The sequence below is a fragment of the Podarcis liolepis genome (assembly GCF_965112155.1).
Source record: "Podarcis liolepis genome assembly, chromosome: 2".
NCBI classification, from domain to species: domain Eukaryota; kingdom Metazoa; phylum Chordata; class Lepidosauria; order Squamata; family Lacertidae; genus Podarcis; species Podarcis liolepis.
Genome location: NC_139555.1, coordinates 61,491,832 through 61,512,248, shown reverse-complemented (window position 1 = coordinate 61,512,248; position 20,417 = coordinate 61,491,832). Strand labels below are relative to the sequence as shown.

The 20,417-nt window shown below is 42.4% G+C and overlaps 1 protein-coding gene across 6 annotated transcripts in view; it reads left to right on the top strand.

Annotated features, from left to right (window-relative positions):
* Positions 1-8,725, top strand: part of ADAMTS2 (ADAM metallopeptidase with thrombospondin type 1 motif 2) — a 308,871-nt gene extending 300,146 nt beyond the window's left edge. For all 6 annotated transcript variants that reach the window (XM_083487964.1, XM_083487961.1, XM_083487963.1 and 3 more), the window contains 3 exons: positions 1,100-1,229; positions 2,649-2,738; positions 7,518-8,725. In XM_083487964.1, the coding sequence (XP_083344090.1) occupies positions 1,100-1,229; positions 2,649-2,738; positions 7,518-7,981 (684 nt within the window). In that variant the 3' untranslated portion in view covers positions 7,982-8,725. The remainder of the gene's footprint in view (positions 1-1,099; positions 1,230-2,648; positions 2,739-7,517) is intronic.
* The last annotated feature ends 11,692 nt before the right edge of the window (positions 8,726-20,417 follow it).

Genomic DNA, 20,417 nt, shown 5'->3' with positions numbered 1-20,417 from the left:
GAGGGGTTAGCCAGTTTTAAAGGCAGCAGCCCCTAGTGCAGTTATAAAAATTGTGTTTGGCTAACACCCAGAATGTTAGGTAACTGAGTCACAGGTGAGGGACAGAAACCTTTGGGGATATTCCCAGTACTACTTTGCACCTTGTCAGGATGCAGTGAGGCTTCCTAGTCCCCAAATCCTGGGAGCGGCTTTGTGGGCAAGAACTGGACCATGCAACCTGCCATCAAAGCCTATGATATGATCAAATCACAAGAATGCAAAACTGATCCCAGGACCAGAAGTCAGTGCAAGAGAGCAGAGACTACAAACCCATCACTGAGACTAAGGGTGGTATTCAACCAAATTTTACTTAGAGTAGTCCCATTGAAATTAAGTTGGGTCCATCAATTTCAGTGGATCTGCTCTGAGTAAAAAACTTGAATTCCATTCTGTGAGTGGAAGCACATACCAAGAGCTGGAACAAACAGTCAAATGTTTGTCATCAGTTCAATGAATGCAGAATCTGAAGAGGAGAGCATGTGAAGGCTAAGCTGTGAGGAGGATCACATCAGGTTATGGGGTCAGGGAAACGATCTGGAACAATGAGCCACCCTTAGGGCAGTAGCCTACATAGCAGGGGATGCATGGACCAGCCATTCAGGATGCTAACTTACTGCAGAGTTTTGCATTTGCTGTACTCAGTTGCTATTATTATTACTATAATTGTTACAAACACTTCAGACAGGCAAACACCCCAAGTCAGAGCCCCTTGTGGGTTTCATTATGCACATAGAACACAAATATGCATACAGCTTACCTCTTTATTTCAATGGACATAGTAGGTCCACAGCAGAAAAGAAGCTCTCTGTGGTTATTGGAGCTCCTTTGCTCCAAAGAAATACAAGGCTGGCTTGTTGTAATCTAACATCTAACACTACCATATATAGCAGTTAGAGTCCACTTTGGTTTAGGGTTCTTGGTTGTACTGATGACGACAATGAACAGTGGTAAGTAAGAATAAATAATTGTTTTCATATAAATCATGTTACCTGTAACAAATGCCAACTGCCGATAAATTAGCAAAAGTGAAGTTGACTCCTGGTTTCTGGTTTCTCTCCAGTGCTCTGTAACCTGTGGCAATGGTACACAAGACAGACAAGTTCTGTGCAGGACAAGAGAAAACGTTATTGGCTTCTGTAAAGAAGACAAGCCAGAGACAAGGAGGTTATGCATTCTACCTTTGTGTCCCAGTGAGTGCTGATCCCTCTTTTCTATTTATTTGGGGTGGGTGCTTTGTGACAATTGTACCAGTCATACAATTAAAATTTGTGGTTCGAGGACCCGATCCCCGCAAAGTGAAATGAATACACAAGGACACGTGTTATAAGGTTAATGGGCAAGAAAAGGCCACAACTTTATTGATTACAGCAAGTGAAAAGGTATTGGCTTAGGTATTGGATTACGTCAGCTGACTCCACCCCCTCAGAGAGGGGTGAGTCTAAAACAAGGGGGGTTCATTCACCAGTAGGTGGAGCCTGTTGATGCTAATCCAACTATAGGCTCTCCCCTAATGTCACCGAGGGTCGTGCCATGGCCTCCCGCCAAGCAGGCATCGGACAGAATACGCGACCGCCAGATTCCTTTAACGGAATACCCAAAAATTGAAGGCATAGGCGATGGCCACACCTAGCCCTTTGACACACCACAACACATTATTCCAATGCCTAACCTACCCACCAATACCACGAGAGTTGTGACGATTGCTACGAGGTAGGCGAAAAAACCAAAAAGCCTAATGCCAAATGGAAAAATTCCTACCAGGCCCCCCGGACAACCAGGGCGACCAACCTAAGGTCCATAGCAAGGCCAAAGAAAACTAAGACCCTGAGCTCAAAGGGAGTGGAGGGTGGGTGACTCGCGACAGGGCGATGAAGAGTGAGGCCGAGGAGGGGCTGGCACCGCAGCATTTAGGCTGCTGTACACGCCCCCTCGGAGGCACCTGGTTGGGTGCCTGCCAATGGGCGTGGGCGCCAGCCAGGTGAGTGGGAGGCAGGGGGCAATGCCCCCTGCTAGAGGCGGAGCTCGGCTCCCACCCACAATCACTCCCCTCTCTTCCAGGAGGAGAGTCTTTGTAGTGATTTTTAGAATACAGTAAGCCCGCAACTTACGCACATTTAACTTCTGCATGTTCAGCTTGGCAAAGGACATAAAAAGGGGGCAGGTGTCAATTTTGGTTCTATGATGACACTACCTTTCTACTGGTGTGATACACATGTTTTCAAACAGGTCCAGGCTGCAACATTTTTAGGCATACATGTTGCAGCCTGGACCTGTTTGAAAACGTGTACCACACCAGTAGAGAGGTAGAGTCATCAGAGAACCAAAATTGTATGTGTGACAAATCCTTGAAATGGTGGGAAGCGTGCATGAAAAAGCTTTTGTGTGATGCACAAATTTGTTCTGTTTTGTCTTGACTTTTCTGTAGACATTTCACCACTGTGATGACAAACTGACATTATTGAAAACTAATAATGTACTGCTGTAGTTTTTCAAAAGCTATTTTCTTTCTTAGAATAGTAGCTACTAATTCTGTTCAGTCAACCAAAATGGTGCATTAAGAAGCTTACAGATGTGCTAATTTTTTCCCCCATTACTATGTTCTCTTTCAGGAAATTCATCTGATACATCAAAGAAAACTTACAGGATACAATGGCTGTCAAGACCGGACCCAGATTATCCCATCCAGAAAATATCTTCAAGTAAAAGACCCATTTATAACTCTGCCTTTGCCCTTAAATGCATGCCACATCAAATGTGGACTTTGCCTTCTGCTCTATTCTTCTTCCTATATGGAAAATTTCCTTGAATCTGCCAAGTCTTACCTTGGGCTGAATCTTTTTTCCCCTCCGCTGGGCCTTGGTGCACAGTGTCTTTCTTCTCTGGAGATTGAGTAGCACTTGCTGCAGTGGCGATCGTGAAGGTGTTGGCTGTGTGAAGTTGGATCTCTTCGGTGTGTTGGAAGTCCTCTAAAAAGTGAGCTGGTATCAGTTTGCTTGTTGATTGGTGATGGTGAAAAAAGGCTCTTAACTGGCTCATGATTTCAGTTTGATGGTGAAACTGAGAACTTATTGTGAATGTGATCACATCACAATAATGACACCTTGTAGTGCTAAAAGTTCTCCTTTTGTCTAAAGGTCCTCTATCTTACAACAAGTTAGCTTCAGTGTTTTTGCAGGGTAGTCAAATGAAAGTGCTCATTCCATCATGGTTCTTTACAGTCTCATTGCTTATTAACTCATGCGTCACAATTTTTTTTAATTCCTGGCTTTAACATTTTCATTTGTTTCCATGAAAAAAGTTGATTACTACAGGTAGATGAAACTCTCTTGATATTCCTGTCAAATGCTGCTACTGTGCTATGCTTTTATTGAAGCTCTTCTACCTATATTTTTTCTTTCCAAAACCAGCAAGGGAATCTTCACACAATTTTGCCAGAAAGTTCCTTGTTATTATTATTTTTTAACACATATAATGCAAATAGGAAACCAGTATGGCAAAACATGTGGTCTATGCTACAGGTTGTGGTGTGCAGTATTTCAATATCATTGAGACAATATGACATTGTCGTGCTGTGCAATGTCAAGAATTGTTCAGCAGTGAACTCTTTATACATCATTGCATCCATCAGTCTTTTTTCACCATTTGCATGTTTGACTTGACTGGTTCAGTTGTGTGTGTGTGTGTGTATGTGAGCGTGCGCGTGTATGTTTGTGATCTATAGATGTGTCAACTGGCAAACATAACAGTGTGAACAATGACAGAATTACCTCAATTTTTATTGCTTTGTTTCATTTTGCTTAGGGAGAAAGAAACTACATTTAGAAAAATGCCTTAAACTTTAATTGCATTGGCATTAACCACCAGTTCCAGCTTTAAATATACAAATAGTGCACTGGTACCATGAATTGATATTCATGTACGGTGTTTTTACTTGAATGCTAAAACACTGGACGGACGTTTGCACAGTCGGGTGTATGAGGAAGGAAAGGATCACTACCCACCTAAAAGAAAGGGCCATTGCCCAACTTACCCTGTTTTCACTGGTAGATATTTGCTTCGGCATGTGTTTGTGCTGAAGATCTATAACTCGCTATTCATAAAACCACTTATATAAACATCAAATAACAGGCGCATATCAGTACCTGTGGATCATGGCAAATTGCTTGCTACCTTTCTCCACCAAATCATATCCCTTAGGAAGGTGGTCCTGTGGATCTTCTAACAATGTAGCACTTCAAAATTGTCATTATCATGTGATCACATATTTAAATTTTGCTGTTACTATGATGATTGCCTGCAACCTGTTCGTAATTTTACATGGCAACGAAAAAGGCAAAGACACGTTATCTGGCACTAAATACTGTTATGTAAAATAATTGGTGTATAACTGTTATCAACTTATTCATGACTGTTAGTTACCTTTAAATAGACAACTGTTGAGTGATGTTTCAAGCTATGGATGGCTATAGAGAATGGTGCAATAAGGTATCTGGGCATTGTGCACTAGATCTATATGCACTTTGGTTTATCAGGGATATTTTATTAGTGTTTTGTATGTATTTAACATATTATTAAAGATGTGCCAATTCAGTTTGCTTTTCAATATTTTTTTATGAGGCCAGTTGAAATGTGTACCAAAGTGACTGTGCAAATGACTATTTTTTTCTTACTGCTCAGTTGAAGACATACTTCCAGTCTGTCATGCATACTACAAAATAAAATAAGGTGAAAGTTCAGCAGGTCTGGCAGTTTTGCTTTAGGAAAACAAAATAAACTTACTCTGACATATATGCAAGAGAAACAACCAAGAGTGCACCTTAAAGACTAAGGTTTATTGTGGCATAAATTTTTGAGAGTGCAAATGGGTTGCAGCTGACAGACATCTATGCCCCCCCCCAAATTATGTTCAAGACTCTGATTCTCTTGTTTTTGCTGCAACAGACTAACATGGCTATCCTTCTGGAGATTTCTTTATATAAAATGTAATTATGAATGGGAAGTATATTGACTGTATCACAAGAGTCAATTATTTCATGTGGCTCTGTATTTGATCTGCATGTTTTGGGGAATGTTTCACTGTTGTTGAAAGAAGGCATTTTTCTAAAGATGCTTTAAGAGGTTCTTACATTGAACAGCCAACAAACTTAATTTAAGTTTGAAATACTTGCTATGATTTACTCATCTTATAAATTTGGTAATATTCTAATCCTATTTCTTAGAATGGGTTTATATATAAAGAATACATGTTATCCTTATAGAACACAATATTCACCTTTATATTGTTCTCTTGTCCTCAAAACAAAAGGACTGATAGTTCATGTAGAAAGGGGCGAATTTAAAGTTGTCTTCTTTGTTAATCAAATCTAAATTTCCTAGACTGATATGTTTGCCAACTAAACACACTCATACCCTAATTTATTTAAGTAAAGGATGCGTGAAGAGACGCCGTGTATCCTTTCTAAAATCAGTGAATGCGTCTGCATTTGAACAGGTGATGCTTTATGTTGCAATGTGGTTGAGAGCCTGACACACATGCTGCTGCTTTACCTGCCTGCAGTGCTGTTCTAATAGCCTTGTGATGTTGCGATGACATCATGGTTACTTGCACCCTTCCCCTTAGAACACTTGAAAATGTGCATTTGGAACCTCATGGGGGACCGATGCTGCTGGGAGGGTGGATTTCAAGCAGGGAAATAGGTGGGGTTAAGCCCTCCTCTACAAACACCACTCCTTGCTTCTCTGCTCCTTGTTGCCCTCACTGGAAGAACTTGCCCCTGCTCTAAAAGGGCCATTGGGCTTTACAAATGGATTTTTACCATTTGAGCCCTAGTATTACCAGGGCAGGCCAAATACGTTCTGGTGCTTGAAGCACTCCCCCCACTAATTAAGAAATGGAACTATCATCCTGGTGAGCTCCATGGAGGCTTCATTGAAATGGACAAGAGCAAAACAAGGTTCATTCAGTGAGGCTTGCACTGGAAAGTTTCTCAGTGGATTGTAAATCATGACATCACTTCCAACAGTTTAAAATCTGCTTCACTCAGGCTTACCTTATGTTAAGGCGGCATGGGTGTCCTCCAGAAGTAAACACATAAAGGGATGAGTGACAGGAACATATTCTTGAGCAGTATTGTGCATGCCCCAGGGTCCCTGGATTTGATCTCGCTGTCAGTTCCTTGTTTGTACAAAGGTGTTTGGAAGAACCTGCCTCCTGTTCATCCTGTATATAATAGGTGCAGGAAACACTGGTGTTAGACCAATAGAACAGCAGCAAAATGGCACCATCTACAGCCGTGAGAGAGGTGTCTGCAGGTTCAGGAGAACCTCAAGGTTTGAAAAAGCACTGAAAAAAACTCAGGGGGGGGGGACGACTCCTAACAGGGAAACTAAGCATGGGGGTCAGAAACCCAGGTGGGAAGGAGAATGGAATGGCGTGTGTTGAATAGGGAGCATTGTACATTACAACTGTAACATTTGCTGCCATGGTAAAGTGCTTTCTTTCTTTTTTTTTAGTATAGTATTTTTTCCCCTGCTTTGGGATTTCTCCAGAACTTCTACAATGTATTAGCATTGACCTTCAATTTTTCACCACTCATTCTGGCCACTCATTCTGTATATCCCAATGCCGCTGTTAAATTCTTTTAATCCTAGGAGGCCATGAAGCAGAAATCCTTCTTTTTGGGCAGTTTACCAAATCTGCTAGCTGGATGTCAGTATACTAATGTAAAACAAATCCTTGCTGTAATCAAAACAACAACAACAGGGATGCAATAAAAAAACCATTTGAGGTTCTAAGAAGTGACCTGAAGTTTCCATTGCAGCCCCTGGCTAAGGAAAATCAGAGTCTAGTGGCCAGCAATATAGATTGATTGACTGCCCCTGGAGTTCTTCAACTTAATGAACCAGGAGTCCTTTTTCAGTGGCGCAAGCTAAAGCTGGTTGTTCAGGGCCAGGGGTCTGATGTTATGGCTACCATGTGAGAGAAGCTATTGGAAATGCTTCAGCATGGTGACAACGACATGCAACCCCTGCAGTGTGTCAGAGATGCTCATGAATTTCCACACTCAATGCCAGCTGCTGATACAAGTGTAAGGAAATTTTCCATGTGATTAAGGTAATCCATCTGGTGAGTGGTCCCTCCCAGACACCATATGGATCCATTGCTACACAATTACATCCTATTAAGCAGCCATAATATATGTGAGTCTGAGGCCAAGAGCATCTTGAAACCACAACATTCAGGAATGTAAGTGGGTCCCCTTCTAATTTGTCATCACATATCATAAAGGTTGGAGGAGCAGTGTGTAAAATTCTGATGTGAAATTTTAGATCACTGCAAGAAATGGGAGAATGCTTCCGTCAACGCCCAGTATCAGGTCTTAGTAATATTGTATACAAGAGCCTCTAAGTCCAAGTTTGCTTGATTCTGACTCTGGTTTTATAGTATACACATAACTATTCCTGTTTTTCTCTTCCAGAAGAACGTTGCCAAGGAGACAAGTCAACATTTTGTCGCATGGAAGTTCTCTCTCGGTACTGTACAATTCCTGGTTACAATAAACTATGTTGCAAGTCTTGTAAAATGTACAGTAACAAAACAGGAAGTGGAAACTCAACAGAACCCAACCATAGCAAGGTTAACGATATCGAAGAGGCTACCTCTCCCACACTTACAACACCTGTTGATGTTCACATCCCACATACCACTTCAGGCCCACCCATTGTTCCCAAGATAAGCATCACTGGTTCCAATGCAACTGAAGATCGGCCAGAAGGCAACATAGTGGATGTTCCGTATAAAATTCACGGACTGGAAAATGAAGTGCCACACCACAATATCATCTTGCGGAGGAGACCACCTTACGAACGGATAAGGAACCAAAGAATTCAAGAGCTGGTGGCTGAAAAAAGGAAACAAGAAATGCTCAGGAAATTGCATTAAAATGGAAAGATAGCACAAAGTTGTTTTCCTCTCTTATAGAGAGATGCTACCACCGCTGCAGCAAAGCCCATGTCATCATAGAGACTTAGATACAAATAGTGGTGCTATGGCAGAAATGCCAAATGCTATAGCCTGCAATAAAAAGGAAATTTAGGATTATTTAAGTTAATATAAATATTATAATGGCTAGGGTTACAAGGTGCGACAGATACTAGTGCAATATCCTCATAGGTTTCACTGCTACTTAGCGGTGGTGCCTCGCTAAGGTCAGCAGGGTTCTTTTGTGGGCTCTCTTGCCCCCTCAGTGTGTGTTCTTGAGTCCAACAGAACATTTCTGGGGTGCACTCTGTAGAATTAAGAAGAGATTCTAATAGCTTGATCCAAATCCCTCAGCAATGTTTGGAGGCCTACTGATAGAACCTCAGCTTCAGGGAAGCACATGTCTGGTTTCTTTTAAAAAAAAAAATCAAGTCCTACCTATACTTATTTGAAAATAAGTTCAATTTATTTCAGTGGAACTTATGTCAAAGTCAGTGTGCTGGAATCTGGTGTGCCATTTTTGCCTGTCTTTCCATTGAATTAAATGGTGGTGCTACCATACTCAGACGGCAGCATAAAATGGGCTACCATGATATAAAGGACCTAATTCAGATCCTGTTTCAGGAATCAAGCATAAATCAAGCTTTCTGTTAACCACTTGAAAGACAAAAGTAGGTCAGAATTGATGCCATGTAATGTACAAAATGAGGGACGCGGGTGGCGCTGTGGGTTAAACCACAGAGCCTAGGACTTGCCGATCAGAAGGTCGGCGGTTCAAATCCCATTGTTCAGTCCCTGCTCCTGCCAACCTAGCAGTTCGAAAGCACGTCAAAGCGCAAGTAGATAAATAGGTACCGCTCTGGCGGGAAGGTAAACGGCATTTCCGTGCGCTGCTCTGGTTTGCCAGAAGCGGCTTAGTCATGCTGGCCACATGACCCGGAAGCTGTCTGTGGACAAACGCCGGCTCCCTTGGCCAATAAAGCGAGATGAGCGCCGCAACCCCGGAGTCGGTCATGACTGGACCTAATAGTCAGGGGTCCCTTTACCTTTACCTTTAATGTACACAATAAGAAAGCAAAAACAACAACAGAATGATAACTACTACATGCAGCACAAGTCGGACCAAAGTAGCTTTTAACACTGTTGTCCTTGTAGAAGGAAAATTTACATGCTAGTGTTGGGGGTTGCTCCAGTAAAAGGCATCATCACTGTATCTGCTTTTTCTCACACTTAGGGACCAATACATTCTTAACATTAATCAATATACTAGCCCCAGTCAACTTCAGCTAGAGGAGTAGCACACTAAACTTTAGCACCATGTTCTAAAATAATAGCATTCAGGAAAATATGTTTTAAATTATTAATATATTCACTCACCGGATCGAGCTGCGTTGCCCCAGTCACCTCTGGTTCTGCATTTCATCATCTTAAATGCTTGCAATGAAATTACTACAGAGTTTTAACAGTGTGTAGATCATTTCCCCCAAATTTTACCAATACTCTGATTCATTTAAACGACTGGATTGCCCTTTGATTTCAGTTGGTGCTTTTTGTGTGTGAAAAAAATGTAGCTTTTGCTTATTCCGGGGTTTTTTTTACAGTGCAATGTTATGTAACTGTGATGGTGAACAACTTGGGTTTTCAGCCATTCATTAGGACAACTGTACTGTAGCAGAAGCAAAGGCATGTCATTATGCATATATATGTATACACAGTACTGAATCGCTTAGCAATGTATAGTTTGACAGCCCTTTGAGTACTGGTTTCATCCCTCACAGCACTTTCCGAAAGCATGCAGCAACATAGTCGGTTTACTGCTCATTTTGATCAAAGATCAATGTACAGTCAGATCCTAAAGGTGTCTATTTGCCAGTAAGCCCAAGCACTGGGACTTACTTCTCAATAGGTGTGCTCAGGACAGCAACTTTAGATTGGTTATTCAAAAACATCCATGTTAATTCCTGATTAGGTATGGTCTTAGAGCTTGAGCCATCTCTGAAAACGAAGTTTTCCCATCAATTTAACTTGATAGTGGAATAGATCACACTCCCAGGTATATCTGCTATTTTTACACATCTAGTGGCTGCTGGGGAAAATAGCTGAGCACAGGGAAATATTTTGGGTGCTATTGCTAGTAGTTCAATGGCTGCATGGACTAAAAAGCCTGTATGTGGTGTGTGTGTTAAAAAAAAAATATCTTCCTGCTCTGACTACCATGTTTATCTGAGCTGCTTAATGCTTACCAGTTAATGCAAGATTCTGAATGCTGTTGCTGCCTTCATAATCTAATTGAACAGCAGCTCATTAGTACAAGTTAAACCACAGATTTCAGAGGCAACTTATTAAGCAATTCAAAGTTTTCATTGGCATACCTTGTAGGTGGCAAATAGATGGTGGTTGTTCAAAATCATCCATGTTAATTAATGAGTAGATTCCATTTCAACCAGATCGCATGAGACCAATATCTGGATACAGTGGTGCCTCGCAAGACGAAAAGAATCCATTCTGTGATTCTCTTCGTCTAGCGGTTTTTTCGTCTTGCAAAGCAAGCCCATTGACGGATTAGCGGATTAGCGCTATTAGCGGTTTATCGGATCAGCTGATAAGCGGCTTAGCGGCTTAGAAAAAGGGGGGAAGGGAAAAAACCCCGCAGGAACTCGCAAGACATTTTCGTCTTGCGAAGCAAGCCCATAGGAGATTCGTTTTGCGAAGCACCTCCAAAACGGAAAACTCTTTCGTCTAGCGAGTTCTCCGTCTTGCGAGGCATTCGTCTTGCGGGGCACCACTGTATCTTATAATTAGCCTCATCACTCTTTTACATTCACTGGGAAGAAAATTTGGCATGCTATTATAATGATGGCATACAATATAGGATGGGTTTTATATTCGAGCAGTTCCCCTTTTAAAATGTATTGCTCCTGATCTCTAGCCACATGCAACAGCTACCGGCATAAGAACAGCAATGTTAGCCTGCTTCTACACAGGTATCTTTATTGGGATCGGAATGGTTGTTCTATGAGGGAGGGTTCCAACGTACACTACTATTGACATAGCGGAACATTCTGGAAACAGTAAACATTTCAAGACTAGTACCAGGGCCGGCCCATTCATGAGGCAAAGTGAGGTGATTGCCTCAGGTGACAGGATTCACTGGGGCAGCAGATCCTGATGTTCCGTAGCACCATTTTGGAGCCAAAATGTCCTGGACTGGCCCTGGCTGGCCTTCCTCTGAAATTGTAGAACTCATCTGAAAGACATAGGTTTGCTTTTTTGCCAAACAGTCTGATTCCACTTTCTCTTTGTCCCCCTTCATATTAATGTACTTTCATGAACACCTATGGTGGAAAATATTTTCCAAATGACAGCCTATTTAGTGGGAGAGGTCTTTCCAGTGTAAGGCCTGATATAATCTTAATCTTGCTTAATTCAGAAGTTAGTTTCTCCACCCCACCCCCTCAAAAAAGGGGGCAATTGCGTGTTCTGTATACGTAGCATAATAATGTGAAGTGTCTGAAGAAATAAATCCCATGACAACTAATTAATTTTATTGGAACTTGCTAATGATATTGGAAGCAATTAGGGGCATGTGTTAGTAATTAGGGACATAGAATTGCTCAGTTTTTCTGGAAAGGCTGCCACCCAGCAGAATGCTTTGGAGCACAATATTATGCCATCACTTTGTGGAAATGAGGACAATTTCATACATTTATTTTGTTCCAAACAAATGGAGAAAAGTGGCTTTTGGTCTGTTTAGGCCATTATCTAGAAGCACGTGTGGAAAAAAAGGGAAAAAAAGAAGCACGTGTGAATAAGGGCTTCACATGCCCAGTGGGTCTTTCACCTCGTATCATACTAACCCGCCCTCCTTGATGTATTGTAAGCAGCTTTTAAAATGTTGGGGGCTTCGGTGAGGCGAAGAAATGAGGGAGGAAGCCCAGCAAGGCACACTTGACTGAAAAAGGTAACACGGTGCCTATAGCCTTCATTAATGTGGAAGTCAAGCAACAGTGGGAGATATGCATTAAAGTAGCTCCACTATCCTTGGTATTTCTCCCCTCAAAAATGGTCTCCCCATAATCCTGCTCCGATGGGGGAAGGAGCATCACTGCAAATCATCTTGCTGTCCCATATTTATTTTACCACCTCAAGTTTTCCCATCCACTTTCTTCCACAAGACTCTGTGATGCAGTGATAGGGCTTCTGTGCCTTTAAAAGTCGTATGGGTAGAAGTCTGAGAGGCACAGCTTACCTTATAACTGAAACTTGGTGCTGGGAAGAACTTCGGCTGTTAGATTCGTGCCTATTGTCTTGCTGTTCGGGGCATATTAGACCTACAAGAAAGAAAAAGAAAGTAACTGTATACAGGACAAGTCCTACAGTGGTGCTGCCCAGTAACATTGGAGCACATTGCCAGCTAAATAATGAGAAAAGTTCTTATTGTTTAACTCTTAATGGACAAGAATTTCTATATTTACAAAAATTAAAATGTGGGCTTATTATTATTTTCTATGAAACATATACAGATCTTTTCCTTCCTTGCTGCTTCCTCTCTTCCTCCTGCATCTGTAGTTTTGTATTAGAAGATAACTACCCTGACCAAGGCACTCTTTGTGACAGTATTTACTGCTACAGAATACCGTCACCTTTTAATTTCTTTTTGTATTGGCACCCTACAAAAAACAGCAACCCACAAAAGCACTGCCAAACAAAATCCCCTTTCTTTGTAGCTGTCTCCTAGTTGCTTTTTATAGACAGAGGTGGCTACCAGCATGTTGACAGAATGGGCTAATTACTTACTATATGTCTAAGCATACATACTAGATATGGAAGTGGAATGCAAAAAGGGAAACCACAAGTGAAAATCAACTGTCTCGTGCCTGACCCAGGCTGGATCTAGACACATCAAAGAAGTGTTTTAGTTAAACGCGTTGTAAACTTTGTATGAGAAATCAGGTTAGCAAAAACGGGACTCCACAGCCCCATCTGGTGGCACATATATGCATATGCAACACATATAAATCACTTTTTCTTTACCGACCTAGCTGAGTCCTAGACTACTACAGTACCTGATTTCTCTTGTGCTGGTATAACTGGGTTAATTCTTGTTTGACGAACCTTTCATAATTTGTTGACTCTATTGTGGAGCATGCAGTGTCTTCTTTTTCTTTATATACCTAGCCATCTACACAGTAGCCTAGTGCTACTTGTTCATTTTAAAGCATAGCTACGCCTCTGGTGCAGCATAGTAGAATGACACAGCTCTTCTAACTACTGCTGCCCTGAATTTTTAGAAGAGGCTGGTGGGTCCTTGGCACAATCCACAAACGAAAGATAGTAAAAGACCCTATTCTTAAATGTGATAGTTTTGCTCCTGAAAACACTAGGAAAGGATATAACATTCAATTGGAATTGCCAACTCCTGGACCCGCCCCCCTTTTTTTGCTTCTTTAATAGCTGCTTGATCTGCAAACCTGAGCAGGCAATAATGTCTCTCTTCAGGCTGTGAAAGGCTTCAGTGGCTGGTTCCTGCTGCTCAAGGTGTTGCAAAGGAGTAGGCAGGGATATTTTTCTAGTTTGTTGAAACCCTTAAGTTCAACTGCCTCAGTAAGCTTGTTTCATGTAAATTACTGCTGCCCCCTGTTATTTTATTTTTTTACCCCTGTTGAAATCTGGCTGTGGCTGCTTTGCCTTTAGCACCACACTGTTACCATTTTACTCTGTCTATCCCCATATATCAAAGCCCTACGTTTTAATGTACAAGAGTTTTCTGAACTAAGTTATTCATTTGAATGCAGAATTTTCTCTCCTCAGTTAACACAGTCATTCAAAAGCTGTGCACCCACGGAGACCAAATTGGGGCCTTTAAACATGAGCATCCGACATGTGTTAGGCCCTTGACAATCCTGTGCCTACTGGCTCATTATCAGAGACCAGCTGTACAAATGCACCCACATCCAAGTGCAAGATTCAACGTGCATTTGGAAATGCAAGGGAAATGCTCCTTGTTGCCAGACAAAAGCTGGGTCCTGCTGGCTGTGGGTGCAGGGAATGCCAGCACATGCCAGATTTTCAAGCATTTTCCAACAAGTGCCCTATGTCATGTGAACAGACCCTCAGAATGCCTTGCTTGAAATATCTCCAAATGGTGCTTCACCCAGTACTCAAAGGGTTTTTTTGTGATTTACTTTTACTATGTAATGCATTTACTACTACTATATTTACTCACCTACAATGCACAGTATTACCTATGTTCGTATGGCACAGCCATTCACATACAATGCATATGCCTTAACGTCAGCTGCAATGAATAGCCATGAATTGTATATTAAAATGTATATACAAATCAGAACCTTTAATTTTATAATTTATTAAAGTCCAGATGTCTGGGTTCTTTTGCAAAGGAGTTTGACTTTTTAACTTTGATTACTCAATCCGTGCTCCTAGTACCATTCAATAGGCAGGGGGCTTAACCTTTTTCAAACCGCAACACTAAAGCCTGTTGTTTCTTCAGCCTCCATTCATCCCCCCTGTACCCTCTCTGATGTCTTCAGTGTCCCACCACCATAGAATCATAGAATTGGAAGGGACCCAAGGGTCATCTAGTCCAACCCCTTGCAATGCAGTCTCCCGGCTCTGAGACTTCTTCCTCTGGGATGTCTCTAGGGGGTTCCCCAGCTACTGCCTTCCACCACTCCTCTTCATCCAGCCAGTCTCTGACAGATACTTCACTGTGGCAAGAAGGTATGAGGGTGGTGGAGGAATAGGACAGGCAGTGCAGAGCATTTAAATCACTGGCACATTATCCGGGGCAGGACTTGACAACTTAAAAACAAACAAACCATTGTGCATTGCTTAGCAATAAGATATGTGGAGGCCCTGTTTATTTGAAAGGATGCTATGCTAGTGGCACAACACTTCAAAGCAGCTTCAACTTCCACACTCAGCTTGACAAGAAGCTCTGAAACCTTGAAAGCCTGCCTCTTTCCTTGAAAGCCTTGAAAACCTAGAAAGCCTGCCTCTAACAAAATAAAATATACAACCATCTCCCATGAAAGCAGAAGAGTCCAATGATATATGGGGTGAGAAATGTCTCGTCCCCAAGAAGTCAGTAGACTACAACTCCCATCATCCCTGACTGTTGGCCATGCTAGCTGATGATGACTTTCATACACAGCCCACCCTTCCTCCCAAAGGAGGCCAAGGTGGCAAGCAATTGCTGGTCAGTAGGGGTTGGGTAGAACAGACAGGGACCCTTTGGCTCTGGAGGGCTGAAAGATACGTGTCAGTGGATATTTTATCCACAGCCTAGGTATTGTCTATGCTCTTAGATCTGGAAGAGATTCACCTATATTATTTTCTCACCTCCACAGCACTCCAGTTGCCTCACATAAGCACTGTGCAGTGCACCTAGAAATAAAGCCTTTCTTTCTCCCTGTCTCAGAGGGCATTAGTTAAATCTTCCTTGAACACCTCCTCTGGTGATGATAAAAACAGAAGATCTGCCTTCTTTAACCCATCTACTTCCCTCATCAAAGTTCTTACCTGAAATTCGTCTTGTGTCAAGTTGGCCTTCAGCCCATACATATGCAAAGCTCTTGCCCTCAGGAGAGTGCTCCAATTGGCCCCATGGGATGATGCTTCACTGCTACTTAGGCTTTTGCTTAAAGACCAACTTAATTTGCCAGTCGAAGTCTCCAAAGGAAAAACTGGGCAATGTAGAATGTAGTTGCCCACATTCCATATTTATACCCTGGCAGAAACCCAGCTGGTGTGACATGCATCTGTGTGGCACATCAGAAAAGAGATGTGGCTCTGGGGCATAAATAAAATGTCCTGTCTCCCTAGTAGACCGATAGTTCATTCAAGAGTTCGCAAGAGTTTGCACATACAAATGGCCCTCTCTCAGACAAACCTGCATGAAGCTCATGATTAACTGTGACTTAGCATTAGCTGAAAAGGTTAATCTACTAAAGATGATCATAGCTGTCCTTTTGTAACAGCCAACTGACTCATTAGGCCTCATTTTGCTTAAGCCCATAACCTTCAGTTATGCCACACCTCTGCAGTTATGCCATCCTTGGCATTTAATTAGCATTATATCCATCCGACATAGATGGACTGCCTTATGAAAGTGCTTTTGATTCTATACATTGCTAGCTAACATCTCCGTGCACCCAACTTGCAGGCGTCAGCAACACATGGAAGCAAATGCTGAGGTAAAGGTAAAGGGACCCCTGACCATTAGATCCAGTCGTGACCAACTCTGGGGTTGCGGCGCTCATCTCACTTTATTGGCCGAGGGAGCCGGCGTACAGCTTCCGGGTCATGTGGCCAGCGTGACTAAGCCGCTTCTGGTGAACCAGAGCAGCGCACGGAAACACCGTTTACCTTCACGCCGGAGCAGTACCTATTTATCTACTTGCACTTTTATGTGCTTTCAAACTGCTAGGTTGGCAGGAGCAGGGACCGAGCAACGGGAGCTCACCCCGTTGCGGGGATTCAAACCGCCGACCTTCTGATCAGCAAGTCCTAGGCTCTGGTTTAACCCACAGCGCCACCCGCATCCTTGCAGGCAATTCCTAGCTACAATCAGAAGTTAAGTTTCTTGCAGAATGCATTTTCTGTATTCTGTTGTCCTACCTCCTGGCAGTAGGAACATTATGAAAGAAAAATAGGTTCTGTTTTTGACAGCAGAAACAAATGATGCATTAACATAAAACATTAGTGCCAAAGAGGACAAATCCTGCCTTTTCTTCCTATTGTCATATTGTATCCTACAGTAACCGCAAATTGTGAGTGTTTCATGGAGGGCATATTGGCAAACAATAAGCGAACTTTGTTCCTTCTGACCACCTTGGCTCCATAAATTAAACCCACAGCTTCACCGCTACTGTTTCACAAAATGTGCTGAGCTAGGGAAATCTAGAAACCCCATTTTTAAAGTATAAAGCTGTTTTGCTGTACTAACCTTGTCCCTTGAGTTCTGCCTCTGATCCTTTGAAGGGCAGAGTAGGCACCTGATGGCAATAAGTCAAACTTCTTATTATTCATTTTTAAGCTGACAGTAAAAGTAATCTGACAGTAAGAGATGGGTCCTATCTAGTTATGCAAAAGGACTCTGGACTAAGCCCATTAAAGAGGGTTGCCCAAGCTAAGACCCGAGGCTGGTTGGCACATGATATAATTGGCATGGGGCATTGCTGAAATAACCATCACAACAGCTCCCATTCTGTGGGGGTACAGGTAACAGCATGTACATTCCCATTGCCTGTATGCCAAGTATACATGGTCTTCACAATCCAAAACATTGGGAATATCCTGTTATAAACTGCTGCTCCTACCTACGTCACACAGATACGGAGGAAAACAGACCAGCCATACTATTAAGCCAGTTCTGGGTACAATCACAAAGCAAATAAATGAATCAAATAAAATATCTGTTATATTATTCTATTTTGGATGTCCCGCTTCAAAAACAGCCAGATGCCTAAGAGAAGCCCAGAAACAGGATACGAAGGGCAATCACCCTCTGATGCTGTTGTTGACCAAGTGGAGGAAGAGGGCATGCCCTCAGATAGCCCACTGCATTGCCTGTGTACATGAACAGAGAATGGGGTGGAGAAGCAGAACTGTCTTGCACCCTGGGAGGACCCTTCCACAGGGTGGTTTTTTTACCTGTGAGATTAAAGGCCTTATCCCAAATGCCTTGGGCATCTGATTGAAAAGCTATACACCAGCAGATAATCAGTCCATAGCATGTACATTAATATATTTATTCATATATAGTGTCTGTAACTGCTAGGTGCTGAATGAAAATTAAACATAACAAAGGCTCCGCCCAGACCTATCAGGAGTAAGCATAGACCAATGGTACCAAATAGTATGGGAAACAACCTTACTAGAAAAATTAGCCAATAAACTGAAACTGACACAGGGACAAATAGAAGATGCCTTCACCCCTTTATCCCTGGCTCCCCTTTATCACATACACAGCCCAACAAGACAATGACAAAAATCCACCAACAACATACAAATAAATATGGCTAACCTGATCCAAAACACCCACCCACCCCACTCACACATGAAAACAAAGTTCACCACAGCCAATCACAAACAAACATCCACACCCTAGGCCAACCCCAACCTCTCTCACCACCAAAGAAACACAAGTGAATAGGAAATGAACCTGCACAAGTGGCACTGACACAAAACCCCACATATATTAAGTAAAATAGAAACATCGCCACCCGACCCCACCCCCACTCACCTTTCTCCCGTCCACCTCTTTCCCCCTTTTCTTCCTAATACCTCAACAAATGAAACTGATCTGTAAAAAATGTTACTTGAAAAAAAGAGAGAGATATTGCACATACTTTAGTAAACCAAGAAAATATTTAATTAAAAAACAAAAAACAAAGGCCCCGCCCATAAATTTATAATCTAAAGGAACTATGGGCCGTGGCTCAGTGGGATAGCATCTGCTTTGCATGCTGACAGTTCCAGGTTCAGTTCCTGGCATCTCAAGGTTGTACTGGGTGAGGACTTTGTCTGAAATCCAGTCCTGGAGAGTCGCTGCAACTCAGTTCAGACAATATTGCACAGGACGGACTGTTGGGCTGACAAGCAGTTCCCTGTGTTCCTATGAGGGTCAATCAATAAAAAGGAAAAGGGGAGGGGGGGAATGAATGAAAGGTGAATGTAATCGACTCATTCCACAATGACAAAGTTATTCAGCAACACAAAGCCACTAAATAATATTGATTATAAATCAGACAAGTCATTAAATACTATCTGTACCAGTTGCCCAGACGTGTGATTTCAGACAAAAGTGTGTGAGAGGAGCAGCAGTCACACAGAGCAGGCTCCCAGGGCATTCAGATTATTATTATTATTAGTGCTTTTTTTCTAAAAAAGAAATGTTTGGGGGTACTCCCATTTTCCTACTCATATTGAAATATGACCCCTCAATGAGGCCAAACTTAGACAAAATGTTTAGGGGTATGCATACCCCTGCGTACCCCTAGAAAAAAACACTATTATTATTTATTGAATTTATATTCCACCCTAAACCCAGAGGTCTCAGGGCAGTTCACAGAACAAAATCAAAATATAAAACCACAAAATATGTAATCAAAATAAAAACAACAACGCAATTAACCCCCCCTAATGTATGGACCTGGCTACAAACCTGCCGACAGCCAGGGAGGCAACTTGAAACAGCCTAGACAGGCACAATAGCCACAGTCTTAAACGCTAAGCCCTGTAGGCAAAGAACATGTTTCTCTTCTGAAGTGCAGAACACCCAGCTTGGTTCACATGAAGGCTTGCAGGTTACCAGGTTATCCTCCTAGAGTCTTTTCCACACAGAGAACTATAAACTGGACATACCCAAATCACTGAAATAAACCAAAACACACAGACATTGATCTGTAAAAACAACGCCACCGCCACTGTGAGCATCAGTTCTGCAGCATAAGAAAGAGCTTCGGATAATGCACACTTTATAGCCCATCAGCCACTAGATGTCGGCACATGAAAGCAAAAGAGGGAATAGATGGGAAAGAGTTGCTTCATTATTAGACTCCTGTGGCTTTTGAAGGGGGCTGGGTTTTTTGAGCACAAGGAGATAATATTGGTTACTCCCCCCCCTTTTTTTTTTACTAAACAGGAGCTACAGTGGTACCTCTGGTTACATACTTAATTTGTTCCGGAGGTCTGTTCTTAACCTAGAACTGTTCTTAACCTGAAGCACCACTTTAGCTAATGGGGCCTCCCCCTGCCGCTGCTGCACGATTTCTGTTCTCATCCTGAAGCAAAGTTCTTAACCCGAGGTACTATTTCTGGGTTAGCGGAGTCTGTAACCTGAAGCGTATGTAACCCGAGGTACCACTGTACTGACTCTTAGCTTGAGTCCCACTCACTCCGACACATTTATAAAGGCCGGAAAAGATAGCTGAGAGAGAGAAAAGTAGTAGGAGCAGCCTGCCCCTTTGTGCTACAGCCACACTAAGGGGGTCTCTGTCTGTTTATTTCTTTAACAGCAACAGCTGTATGGGGAGAGGGGGTTAGATCTGGACTGCAGCACACAAGGATGGTTGGTTTAACCCTCTCCTGTGCACTTTTGTCCTGCCACACCTACAGCAACCTGGCATTGGCCCCAGGAGAGGAGCTTCTATTGGCAGGAATAAGAAAAGCTTCCCTCCAATATCACAAACCAGATTTGGAGGGTGAGACTAGTGGGACCACAAGGGAACAACACCAAACTCAAGAAAAAGGAGGAAGCAGAAACATTTAGATCATGTGTGTGTGCATGCCTTGGATGTTTTTATGGAAAGGTCTGTAAATATACTGTATTTTTTGCACCATAGGGCGCACCGGACCATAGGGCACACCCAGT